Below are 14,062 nucleotides of genomic sequence, written 5' to 3' on the forward strand. Positions count from 1 at the left end.
TGTAATGCAATGCACGCAGGGAAATATGCTAATAGGATAATGATGTTTCCCGGCTAACATAGTTGATGCGTTTAATGAGCGCTCAGCAGCCAGGTTGCAAGAAGTCACGAAGTCTGAGTCCATGATTATACTTTCTAAAATGGTGATGATTATAATTTGGTATGTAATTAGATTGAATTAGTGACAAAAGATGAGTTGATTTCTCAAAAGATCAGATTTAACAATGTGGCTGCTGACCAACCTGTCACTGTTTATTTCTGCTCCAGTGTCTTGGCTTGTCTTTTCCCCTCCCCCATCTATGTCATTATTCCCATCCTGGCTCTGTGAAGCTCCAGTGGCCAGATGCCCTCTCTTTGTCCATGTGGCGTGGCGCCAGCGCTTTCCCTTCAGAGCTTCTTCCTCTTGTGCATCGTACTGTAAATGTCGACATTAAAATAGAAGCAGGCTTGAGCGTGCTTCTGTCCTTCTGTCCTTCTATCTCTCTTGCGATTGCCTGAGAGGCACAAAGGGCGAGCTGAGGCAAGCGGAGATGGCAAGCCCTGCTCTGGACATGTCATTTGAGATGTGTCAGTTACGGGCATGTTGCCCTAAAAGCATGCCCCGGCCTGAGAGAGTGCTTCGTAATAATAACAAAAAAAACAACTAATGTGCTCGATAGGTCCGCCGATGATTCAACCGCAGCAATGGAGTACAGCTGTGATTATATGGTCAGCCTATACAAGTAGCACCCTTTCCCAATTTTCAAGTCCCCGCTTCTCTTCCCTTCAACTCCCCTCTCACTGCCTCCCCCACACTGGTAGCAATCAGCCAGGTGCTAAATGCCTGGGTGAGGCACAGCTCATGGGTGGATGGGGGCAGTAATAGAGGAGGGGGGGATTGAAATTGCATTTGCACGTGGAAACAAGCATCTGTGATTGCTTGGCAGAGGAGGAAGCGGGGGCAGGAAATAACTGTCATCCTCTGAGCTGAGAGTACGGACTGTGTGTCGTGGGGGGAGAGAGGGTGATGGACTCAGGCAGGTTAATCATTAACTTAGTGAAGTGAAGAGAATGAGGAAAAGGAGATGGCGGGTGGGGTGGGATTGACTGGGAGTGTTTTTTTTTTTTTTAGAAGTAGTTGAAATGAATGAGTGTTGGCGGTGCATCCCCCTCAGCGAGGCCTGATTAATGGCACCGTGCGGTGTGATGGAGGGGTAGAAGAGCTGCCACCAACCAGACGGTTTGGAAACTGCTGATGTGGCAGCAACTAGCACCAGCCGGGTGAGGGGGGGGCTTCCTCCTGGTGATTGCTAATGATTAATCGATTGCGAGAGAGCAGTCAATGGAGGGGATGTATGTGAATCTCTTCTACACTCTCATATAGACTTATAGGTTTAATTAAACTAATTGCTGCATTGACTCGGAGCCCCAAAGCCCTTTGAAGCCCGCCGTATTAATGACATGAAATCAAGCTCCCCGCTTTTGTTGAAGAAATGTGTGCGGAGAAGAGAGAAAATGAAGTGCTGCTGCAGAACAGTTCAATTTCCCCGGCTTATTCTGCACACAAGGACTCTCTGTGAGAAGACGCATGTTCTAATCTAATAAGCATACTAGTACCACAGTAATGGTCGTGTAATGTTTCTTTATGAATCTAATTCAGCTCGATGTGGTGAAGCACCAGTCTAAAATACCTCAATATGGTATCAAATACTATTATTTTAATAAATAACATTCAGTACATTTATATCTTCATATTTATTTGTTACATTTTTGTTTGACAAAGTTAGGAAAACAGTGTTTAAGTCAAGCATGATCCCAGCATTCAGCTTGTTGATTAAACACTGGTATCGGCAGCTCAGGTGCGGATGATCTGATCGGTGCTTCCCGAGCTTGATGTCACTTGCTGCACAAGCGATAAATGAGTTTTACATGTTCCGAGTCGGTGACCACATCTCTCAGTCACGCAAAATGAACCAGAGTTGAGTTGTTAACATGCCCATCACCATCGGTTTGTCTCTGCCGTGCGTCAGAGAGCCCCGGGGTCCTCAAACATGGAGGCAGCTCAGGTAACGGGGGCCACACACCAGACAGCATTTTCAGAGCGCTTCCTCTCCACCCCGACAGAGACTGTTTGCTATCTTCCATACGAAGGAAGGAGCCACTCGGCTGGCACAAATCTCCTTCCCTCTGAAGCCTCTGATCATCATGTCATTGTCCGCAGCGATACACTCCAGGGACTCTGCTTTCACATAATGAAGCCAAGAGAGAGGCCCACAGCTTATAATCCCCCTGTGTACAGTCTGCGTGCGCACACGCGTCGAGTTGGCCTTTTTGTAGTGTTTGAGCGAAAAAAACAAAAGGAGCTTCGCCGTGAAAACTCATCTGTGTGTGTGTGTGTGTGTGTGTGTGTGTGTGCGCTTAATAGCAACATGGGGGTGTGTACAGTTCTGTGTGTGTGTGTGTATGGATGAGTCACTTTGAGAGGTTTCACTGGCTATTATTGAGCTGGGACTGGTGTATTTAATAGGATATAGAATAATTGTCTCCTCATCAGCTCTCCGGAGATCACAATGGAAACTGTCATGTGAATTATGATTCTTGACATCTTTCCCGACGTCTGTCTTTGAAAAGGCACTGTTCAAACAGGCTGCATGTGTGTGAGGCCTTTTTTTTATAAGCGACTTTCTAAGATGCGTTCCGCCGTCCGTCTCCCTGTGCGTCATAAACAAACGATAGTTACTCTCCCAGGAAAAGAGGGGAGGGGAAAGCGAGACTCAGAAGAAAGGGTGAATGTGCGAGGCAGGAGGAGAGGAGGAAGCCGCTTGACAAGGCGTCTTACCTTTCCTGTGTTCCTGTGTGCTCGCGCTGGTAGCTGCTCCCTGAAAGGTGGAACTCCGAATTCATGCAGCAGGTTTTTTTTTTTTTTTTTTTTGGTTTAGCTGCTCTTGCACGAAAAAGGCTGAGGGGAAAACAGACACTATTCACAAGTCGTCTCATTTGTGCTCTCATCCTGGAGGTGCAGAGTGTGTATTCAAATCATGACACACAAAGTTTGAATAGTTTTCCTCTTTAGTGTGCAGGTTGTCACACGGACGTGCCGGCACACACACTTTCTCTCTCTCTCTCTCGCACACACACACACAATTCAAAATGTCCAATTTATATTCCAAACACGACTAAAGGTTAGCCCCGCTACCAAAAACAAAACGTGTTTGGAGGTGAGTTTTCCACTCAGTCGAGCAGAAACTAAGAATTAGATTTCATCAAGAATCAATCAACAGCATGTGATGCAGGAAAGTTTAATCTGTTGTTTTGATTCTCTTAACTTCAGCCTGCAGTGCAGACATCTACATATTATAGACATGTGTCTTAATTACTTAAATATCATAAAGCATAAAAAAAATCCTATTTATTTTGTACATTATATACATTTTTCAAACAATTGTACCATCAGCTTAACAAAGTCTTAAACGCCACCTCTACTTGTAAATGTTTGTCTGTTTCCTGTCTCTTTTTACTTCAACTAAACCAAATGACCTTCATTGAGTTCACACAGGCCGGCTTTTGTTAACTGAAAACAACAGACAACTCCTGCACCTCTATATCACATCTAGGACGCAACGTCTTCAGTTTTATGTGATACACATCTGCCTATGTGTAATAAAACAGTGTCATTTACACAATACCAACTTTGTGAAGACGTGGACTACCAGACGATGCCACAGGAAAGCAATCCAGTACGCTGTGCAATCGTTACTGAGAAAGCCTTAACTTGCTCACCACTTCTTCACTTGTCTCTTGCAACACTCTCACCACACTTTGCAACAGCAATGTTTCGAAATGCAATTTTAGTAATTCTAGGATGCATACACTTGTTACACTGCTGTTAATCTTTACCGTCTATTATTTAAGTAATAAACCACCTAAACACCCAAAGAGATGCAGGCAAACCTGATACCTGCAGTAGTTTAACAGCTGCAGTCAAATATCTCTGCATTTTGAGTTGCAGTGTGTTGAGAAGCCATGTTAGTATAAAAAAAGAAATCCTGCTTGAGGCCGTCTAGCATCTCCCATGTCATCAGTGAATTAGTAGTGGTTGACCTCATGCACCTAGTTTGAAAGCTATTTCATGGCCTCATTGTTGCTCATGCAGAATATCAAGGCCGAGCCGTGTCTGCTCACGTCTAAAGGCCAAGGAAAGTGCTGTTGCCGAGCGAGGCTGTTGATGTCAAAATAAGAAATGTTTTGGGCGCAAACCTTGCACGCTCTTCAGTGGAACATGTAAACATTTACACAGGGGCATGAGTCAACCCGTTTTCCCCTGACTTTTTTTTCTCTTCGTTTCTCTCTCCTCCTCTTTCTGGGTCGTTTTCTATCTTCCCGTCAAATTACACAGCTTCTGTGTGTTGCTCGACTCTAGCGCCTGTTGTCTGTTGCTCTTACCGATCAGCCTTTCCTGTTGCTGCAGAGGAACTGTGAGCAGTGAGATAAGGACAGCGAGAGCACATGCTTGCACCAGGCAGGCGGGGAGGGGGTGGGAGGGGAGGAGATAAAAAAGTAACAGATACAACGTGAAGGGCAAAGGACTGGCTAATTGACATATTACCATAGATCATCACAGTCGCAGCCACTGGTGTCTCGAAGGGTTGTGAATGTGTGACGGCAGCCGCTGCGACGAGGAGACCAGATGGGGACAGAGGTCCAGTTTGGCCCGGTTGGTCCCAGCGGCAGGAAACAGCTGAGCTGGTGAAATATCAGAGGAGCTCTCTTCTGGAAGGCTGAGAAGGAGACAGACAAACCTGCTCAGGGAAGGATTAAGGAGACCTGCATAAATCCAGGGAACAAACCGAGGATGTGAGAAGAGGGGAACTGGAGTTTAAGCACCCAGGGCCTGAGGATCACAGCGCAGGATATGCATGTTTATGCACTTTGACTCCTCCAGCATGAAGCACGCGGGGGAGCAGGACTAAAGGGAGGATCAGGCCTCGCTATCTGGAATTTAGGACAGTTTACATCACGTGGTTCTCGTCTGCTCGATACGTGAGTCGACGCACTAAAAAGCCGTTGACGGGGGCTGCGTGGGAGGGAGACAGCCAGTTTTAAGTGGAGGCTGGGGGAGTTTTCTTCAACTGGTCGGCTCCACCAGGGGCCAGAGCGGGCAGCGATGAGTCAGAGGAAGCTGACACGACAGATGAGGTTATGGGAGAGTCCGGAGGGTCCACCTCCTGCGCCCTCTCTCACCTCACCTGTGTCACCGGTCGATCACTCTCGGGGACACGGAGGCTCGGTTTTTTTCCGCCGTTTGAAACTGAACCGCAGTATTCAGGAGCGCAGGCGGTCATCTCACTGTAACATCGCCTCTCTTTGCAGGTACAGTTCGGCATGCAAGCCACTGATCTTTCATTTTGTCCCAGTGCTCAGTCACATATGTCTGTTCTGCATCAGTTCAGATGCACGGGCGGGTTGAGAGAGAACGGGCCCCTGGGCTCAGACATGCAGGAGGCCCTGCCACCTCCCCGACCACTTTCTAGTGGTTTACCCTCTTTTTGTTGTGGTTTTGTGTCTCTTTCTTGTTTTTTTTTGCATCTCTTTGCAGATGTTTTGTGTCTTTGTGGTTATTTTGCATCTCTGTGTAGTCGTGATGTGTCTCTTCTTGTTCTTCGTGTGAGACATTTAGTCGGTGGAGGACTGGGCTTGTGCCCGGTAGGCCTGATCAGTAATCCATCCATGTTTCGATGAGGTGTGAGCATCATGCAAATGAATTATTCCAAGCACACACTCTAATATCTACAGTCAGATGGATTAGATTTTGGAAAGTGCTGAAATTTGAAGACTCATAATTACTCTCAAAGTTTGCAGGAAAAAAAATAAAACGGGGATTAGTGTGTGCATCTGGCAGAGGTTCCCCCTGGCAGACATTTTTGATGTGTTTTTCATTACCGAAGAAACTTGTTTAATGATAATTTGATCTGTAGTCATATTCACAAAGCCTTCTGGGGAGACGAGTGGCTCCTAATTGGCCAATTTATAAGTCAATTCTAAAAATATCACGCTTCACGTTTAATTTTAGAAGTCAAACTGAAAACCGTTCACAACTGAGTTGACAACACAAGTTTGAGAAGTTTAGGAGAAACGTGTGTGTGTGTGTGTGTGTGTGTGTGTGTGTGTGTGTGTGTGTGTGTGTGTGTGTGGAGATAAAAGTTATTCTACATTAAAAATAGATGCTGCAGCTACACTGCAACCGGTTCCCCATCTGTTCTTGTCATCTCAACATCTGACTGCCGCCTGAAAGTGATTCATACTATTATTTATATCATATCTGTGTATATGTGAAGTCGGGCTGAATAATTTTGAAGAAATATCTAAATGCGATAACTTGACTGATATTGCAGTGACGATGTGAGTTGCAATATTAGAGTGGAAGATCATTTTTACATCATCATTCTCATTTGAATTTAAAAACATATGAAAATTATTATAATTATTGCAGGAATCTGTACCCAACAAAGATGTTTTCTTCAGTCTGTAGAATATGATGTGTGCACCAGGACATGTTTAAAATGTTTTTGACTCACATTTAGCGTTTTAACAAATATTGCCGCTCTTGCGATTTGAAAATGTTGTGATTTTGAAACAATTTTGTTGTTTTAATGGTTCACACCTGTTAACAATTCAGGAAGTATACTTTTCAAAAATATTGTCAGATAAGTTGGTGTCTGTCTGTTCTATTATCACAAAGTAGTCAATAATTTTCTTCTCATATGATGCCAAACTCTAAAATCACATTCGATCAATACTGACTTCATTTCTCAGCTGTAAGATTGAATCTTCCTTCATCTCAAGTTTGGTTGAGGAGTTTTGTTGAGGAGTTTGGTTAAGGGCTGTGTCAGAATAACAACTCCCTGACTGCAGGTGACAAAGAGACTATGAACTGCCTTTAAAACTTCTTCTTTAACCCCAGTTGAGCCACAGCCATTTCACTCAGAAATTCCGAATAGTTTGCATACCCATACTAAATACAGAAAATCTCCTCAACCACAGGGGATATTTGAATAATTTCAAAAGCTATAATATACAGAAAACACATGTGAAAAAAAACAAAAACTTCCTCTTTTTAATAATGCATATCATCGTTTTCTGTTCTACTATAAATAGCACTATGTGTTTACGGTATCTCTGCAAAGTTTGACTTTGATTAAGTTAACCCTCGTGTTGTCTTGGGGTCAAAATGACCCGTGTACGAGTGTATATGTATGTGTGTTGATGGGTCATTTTGACCCCAAGACAACACGAGGGTTAAATATTTTAAGTAATTCATGTAGTGCAGATTTCGTGAACTGTAGGTTTAGGTCAGCTGAAAATGCCCCAACTTTCTTCCTGGACCTTGGACGCCTCTGGTTCCACAACTGAGGGGCTCTGCTCAAGCAGATGCACCAATACATACCAAGCAAGTGTCCTTTAATCCATAAGTAAGTCATATTTCAGTTTTTTGGCTGGAAAATGCAATGTGGTTGATACCTTGCTGAGGCTTTGTCTGACAGTGGTTTTGACGCAATTGGCGGATTCCGTAGATCGTAAGCTTTTCCAATCATGTGTGGCATTAAGCTATAGGGATATACAACATTATATCTTCATAACTCAGGGATCTCTCGAGTCATGTTCGAGTCCTTTTATGGTTTAAATTAATATTTATGGTTGAATTGTGTGCTCTTGTAAGGCCAGCCTTTGCAGGTTTTTTTGCTATGTCACATCAGTGGCTCTGGTATCGATTCATGGGAGTACGAGGACTTTGAGAGTGAGGAAGAGCTCCTGAAGAAGAATTCTGCTGGTTTGTTTTAGCCTTCTGTTTATTGTTAGTCAGCGATCTGCTGGTGGTACCTTCTTAAATATGTGCTTATTAGCAAAATATTCCAGATGAGAAATCTGAACATTGGTTATAGTCTGGTTCAAATGTTTTGTTTCATTTTGTTGACTTATTAGCATCAAAGCTTTTGACCGAGGGAATTGTGGTTCAGTCCATAAATCAGAAAATGCTGTCAGCAGCCATAACAATCTATTTGAGCAATGCTTTTAGGAAAAAAAAATCTATAAATCAGGCAATGAATGATATATGAACAAACACCTCTGTGAAAAGCTTCAGAATATAGACAGGAATGAAACTTGAAAAGTTAAATTACAGTGAATAAAGTAACTAATAGATATCACAATGAAACTTTCTCAGTTGACACAAGACGAAGAAGTATTTTTCATAAAGTGTTATGTTTAAATATGCAAATAGTACATTATCTAAAACATATTTTTTTTAATCTGCAGATTCAAATAGACAAAGTAATAAAATAAACACCTACATGTCTACTTTGGATGTTTTCTTTCAACAAGTCTGAAAGATCTAGTGAAAAACACGTCCGTCACAGTTCTCTTTTCACCAATCTCCTCACAAAGAGACTAGACTCGGGTGTTTATGCTCATCTTGTTGTCGCTGTAAAAGAGAAGCAGCAGCGAAACAGTCACACACAAATGAAAATGCAACAGATGTAAAGACCCATTTCGTCCCTGTCCTTTCTAACCCTTCAGCTTCGATTCCGAGAATGGCCCCTCGCCAGGACGCAGTCCCATGGATTCGCAGGCGAGTCCTGGGTTGGTGCTCCACCCTACTTTCCCCCAGAGCCAGCGCAGGGAGTCCTTCCTGTACCGCTCGGACTCCGACTTCGACACATCCCCCAAAACCATGTCACGCAACTCCTCCATCAACAGTGAGGGGTAAGCACAAAGCCATCATCATCATTATCATCACCATCATCCAGGGTCCATCATGTGATGTGGCCAGTGTCCACACACACACACACACACACACACACACACACACACACACACACACACACACACACACACACACACACACACACACACACACACACACACACACACACAATCCCAATCAGTGGTTATGATTGTAATTATGCAGTCATTATGCAAATGAAATCATGATGAATCTTCTTAACGTCAACTGTTCTTCTCTGTTTCTTGGCTTGTCTTGCAGTAAGTTCAACGCACCCAGAACCTCCCATCAGTGTATTTCAGGACACTTTCTCTGTTTAGATCCACATAGTTCTTTGTAAACATCCAACTCACAGATGCAGCCTCTCGTATAAACACTAACTTTTGGATTTCGCCCTGCAGGCACGCCGAAGACATGATCGTCACCCCTTTCGCTCAGGTATGCTTTCCTTGTGCACCTTGTCTGACATGTTTAATTGCTGTAAATGACTGGAAAAGGTGGCTAATTAGTGGAGTGAACTTGTCCCCCTCCTCCCCCCCTGTTCCCTCCTTCTCTCCCTCCTACGCTGTCCATCCAACCCCCAGGTGTTGGCCAGCCTACGAACTGTAAGAAGCAACTTCACCATCCTCGCCAATGTCACAACACCCACTAACAAGTCAGTATCATGCTGTCAAACACCCCTTCTCCCCTCCACCCACTTACACTCATCACGACTGCCTGCTTAGTTTGCAAGCGTGTGTTTGCTAATGTCTCCTTCTCCGTGCTCCCGTAGGGAAACAATGAAGCTGTCCTGATTAACCAGTTTATGATTATCAGGCTGCGCTCAAAGGAAAATGCAATGTGCATTATTTGGCGTCTCTCCAACATGCTGGCTGAGAATAGAGTGCAGAGAGCATCAGATGCATGTCCCTGAGTGTGTACCCAGACGACAGAGAGACGGTCAATAACACTAAAATTATTCTCCTTTGGAGTGCAGCAGATAGTCAGATAGTCAGTTGGCTTTTAGCTGCACGTCAATATGATATTTATATATATATATATATATATATATATATATATATATATATATATATATATATATATACAGCAATGCACCACAGAATTATCAGCATCTATAATTAGTCAGTGTTGTGCCCTGAAAATGCCTTCCTCAATGCTCAACCATGAAGGCTACATGAAAGGAGAGCAGAGCTTTGTCTCTGACTCAATTTGGATAAATAAATATTTGAATCATCACATCATGTTTATGCACTTTAAAAAACCTTCATTATTCAAAGGCATGTTGAGAGTCAAGAGTCACACTTGGTCTTTTTTTTTTAGGGGCATATAAACGAATACATATTTATACCCCCTGTGTGAGCCGAGCCTTTAGTTGCTTCCTCCTGTAATGCTGAGTGTGTGTTGCAGCCCAGCAGGGGGCAGCAGCGTGCAACTCTCCTTCTGATGTAATGATGTGTTTGTCCACAGGAGGTCACCAGTGACAAGCCAACCCACTGTTCCCCAAGCTACACTCTCTGGTATGTTGTCAGCTAATTAAAACTCTGAGTCCAAAGAGTCTCACGGTCCCCTCGCACTGCTGTGAGGACACACTGAAGGCTCCCACACTCCCTGAATGCATCATCAGTAATGAGCATGACTGCACAGAACATCATGAGGCTATTATTGAGGATTTAATTAACTGTGCTGTATACATTAAAGAGACTCAACATATAATGTGGAAGTTACCAACGATTTCTGTGTTAAGAAATAACAAAGCGGACTGACTGAAACAATTTTACTTAGTTTTAACCAAACACTTAATATTTGAGGCACAATTAAAGACTTTTTCCTGTAGATATGAAAGTGTATATATATATATATATATATATATATATATATATATATATATATATATATATATATATTATTTTCTTAAATTAAATTCAGTCCAGTTTTACTGCGTTTATACAATCGTTGTGCAGAACACACACAGATCTTTCTTGTACGGTGATTTCTGTTTGTATAAAATAAAGTAAAACGGGTAAAAAGGGAAGCTTTCTCCAATTTTGCAAGTCTGTATGAAGCAGAAAATAATTGTATTATAAAGATTTCTGATGATACATTTACTTGTCAATCAATTGTATATATACATATATATATTTATTTAATCATATATGTTTTGAATTTAAATGACACATTTTGTGTCACTAAGCTAGTCATAATTCAAAAAATAGGGCTACTCTACTGTGTTGATGATTTTTACAGCATTAGAAAACAAACAACTGTCTTATTGTCTTATGAGAATACATATATTTAGTCAATCAGTTTTAAAGTGAAAGCTGAATATTAAATCTATACTATATTTTTTAAATGGTTCAGCTGATCACAATTTAAAACATTGACCCGTCTTACTATGTTTACAAACATTATGCTAATATAAGATGCTTCCTATCATTTATGGCCATGGTAGAAACTATTAAACTGTCTATTAATTTACTGAGCAAAAGAACCTTTTTAATGGAGGATCTTCTCCCAGCTCATCCCTGTGTGTGTCCTTCACAGAAGAGACGTACCAGCAGATGGCTCGGGAGACTCTGGAGGAACTGGACTGGTGTCTGGACCAGCTGGAGACCGTTCAGACCCACCGCTCAGTCAGCGAGATGGCCTCCAACAAGGTGCACACCTGTTCACACACAAACATGCTGCACTTTCACTGCCTTCCTGCCTCACTATGGCACCAAGCATGTGGCTGAATCCTTGGGTAGCAGCTGTAATAACTGTACACAATGCATCATGGATAGAACTTCCTGTTTAAGCTCCACCAAGGTTAATTATTAAATCAATTAAAAAACAACCTGCAGGAGTAGTTTATTAAACCTACTCATTAAAAATCATTTTAAGAACACTACATTTGGTTGTAAAAACCTTCATCTCCAACACCTGCCTCATTGGACACATTATTGCTTAGAACATGTACAGCAAGTTGTTCATTCAAAGTCATTCTGTAAAACATTTGTTTCCTGGGTTTATTTGCAAATCCTGTGGTATTAGTTGTCTTGATGAATAATTAATGCGAAATATGTGGTCGACCGTCTCTGGGCTTTTATGGCATTTGTTTGACTAAATGCACCGATTATGCCGAGTTAAGCGTTAGTGTGTACAACTGCAAGAGATGCAGCCAGGTTGTAGTGAGCATACATCTGCATGTCTGTATGCGTGGACATGGGCAGGCTTCTTAAGCGTGTGTGTATTTGTATTTGTTGAGGCACGGGGGAGAGAGAGAGAGATGAGGGGGAGAGAGAGAGAGCAGGAGGAGGGTGACTGTCTGTGGGCATGGAGGACATGGTGATGCTGATGTCTCTGCTGTAACCTTGGTTGCTATCGAACAGCAGCAGGGTCTGCCCTTCCCTTTTAGTCATTGGCTTCTCACTCTGACCACAAGCCATGTGGGTTGGGCAACAACCAATGGAATAGAGGTGATGCTCCTTTAATAGTGTTCTGTCTTAAAGAGACAGCAACGTGTGCCTTATTTGTTTTATTCTGGAAATTCTTCCCATGTTGCACATCACTAGTGATGAATGAAGGTTATTTGTGTGTTTACATTCAGTCAAGCTTGTGATGAAGGACTGAGGGAGAGATAACAGGAGTGTCCTTAAAGGACATCCTTTTTGTCTGTGTGTGTGTGTGTGTGTGTGTGTGTGTGTGTGTGTTCATTTCTGTGTGTGCACATACAATGTGCAGAGAGAAGTCTCCTGGGGTAAACAGAGTCCCTGTGAATATGTTGTAGCCTTTGTAAGCTACATAAATCCTCCGCTCTGTGCCAACGTGGAGGTACACATGAATATTCCCACTCAGTCTCTCACTCGTTCTCACACCCTTGCACACACACATATTTTCGACAGACGTACATGCTGTCTGGTCGCACATGCGCACTCTGAGGCTGAGAGCAGAAGCAGGCACAGACACGCACACACACACACACACACACACACACACACACACACACATGCATGCGCCTGCAGCCACACTGCCTGATTAGCTTGCGAGAGCTGTCTACAGCATCCAGGGAAATGGCGCAAGCGGCAGAGCATTGGAGGAGGAACGGCAGCCTAAAGCAGCGGGATTAGACCTCTGGCATCCCGGCCAGCTGAGGCATGGATTGACTCGGAGCAGGGGACTGGGCTACGGAGCGATCAGGAGGCAGCCTGACTGACTGTGGACTGACTGTGTGTTGCTGGGATCGGTGTGAGACGGCTGATGCACCGGCAGGACTGGGCCGGGCCTCTGGATCTGTACCGTGGGGGAGGGGCAGCCGACGCAGGGAGAGGGAGCCTGTTTTTCCAGACCACAGCTCTGGTGTGATTCTCCAGCCTGACCGTCTGCCACAGGGCCTGCCTGCATCCCTGCCTGCATCCCTCTCTGTCTCTCTCTCTCTCTCCCTCTCTCATCCTCCCCATCCTGGTTTTTCTCTCGCTATTGTCATCTGCGTCTCCCTTCTTCCTCCCCGATGTTCCCGCTGTCATCCAAGCTCCCTCTACCTCCATCACTCGATACTATGGTCATCTTTCCGTCCTGGCGTCACCATCACTCCATCCCTCTCATCTCCATCATCTAAATATTTTAGCACTGTTTGCCAAGCAGCTCTGCTCTCTCTCGCGGCATCATTTTTTTCGTTCACATCTCTCTCACATCCCCACTCATCTCCTCCATCGGCTCCTTTCTGTGCCCTTCAGACGGTCCCCCCCGCTCCCTCTCCTTTTCCGTTTCCCTCCATCTTCCCTCTTTCGGCTCCCATCCACCTCTACCCTGCAGTGACTGTATATTTGGGTCAGTCTGCTCAGCAAATGGGATGAGATGTAGTCTCCACAGCGGCCAGATCCAGGGGGCTCCTGGTCTGCCCATCAGGGGGACCCTCATCTTCGGACCACACTAAGGCTGGAGCCTAACTCTGGACTGACTGGGTGGCCTGCTTTGGGGTGCTGCATGTAGGCGAGGACAGTCTGCACCAGCGGCCCCCACCCTCACCCCCTTCCCCTGTTCCTTCGCCCCCTCTCGGGGCAGCCGTCACTCTGGAGTGTCCCGGCTTGACTGGCTGTGGCCTCTCCTCACACACCCTGACGACGCCCTCATGCCACTGGGGCACCCGCAGCGCCCCAGCTTCGCTCCACTACCGCACCTCCTGCCTGTGCCACCGGCCCAAACCCCCCGTCACCCTCAACATGGGTGTAGTGGAGGCCATCGACCCAGCACCGTCCCCCTGCCCCTCGCCTGTACCAGGGGGCTACAGGCTGCCCCGCTCCTCCAGCTACAGCCCGCTGCAGGGGAG

General features: G+C 44.5%; 1 protein-coding gene across 1 annotated transcript in view; it reads left to right on the forward strand.

Annotated features, from left to right (window-relative positions):
* Positions 1 to 14,062, forward strand: part of pde4a (phosphodiesterase 4A, cAMP-specific) — a gene marked incomplete at both ends in the record, with an annotated part of 39,635 nt that overhangs the window by 17,617 nt on the left and 7,956 nt on the right. Inside the window, 5 exon segments of the mRNA XM_079232946.1 lie at positions 8,553 to 8,738; positions 9,159 to 9,195; positions 9,342 to 9,412; positions 10,225 to 10,274; positions 11,299 to 11,411. Of these exon segments, the coding sequence (XP_079089072.1) occupies positions 8,553 to 8,738; positions 9,159 to 9,195; positions 9,342 to 9,412; positions 10,225 to 10,274; positions 11,299 to 11,411 (457 nt within the window).

The sequence above is a fragment of the Taurulus bubalis genome (assembly GCF_910589615.1).
Source record: "Taurulus bubalis genome assembly, chromosome: 17".
NCBI lineage: Eukaryota > Metazoa > Chordata > Actinopteri > Perciformes > Cottidae > Taurulus > Taurulus bubalis.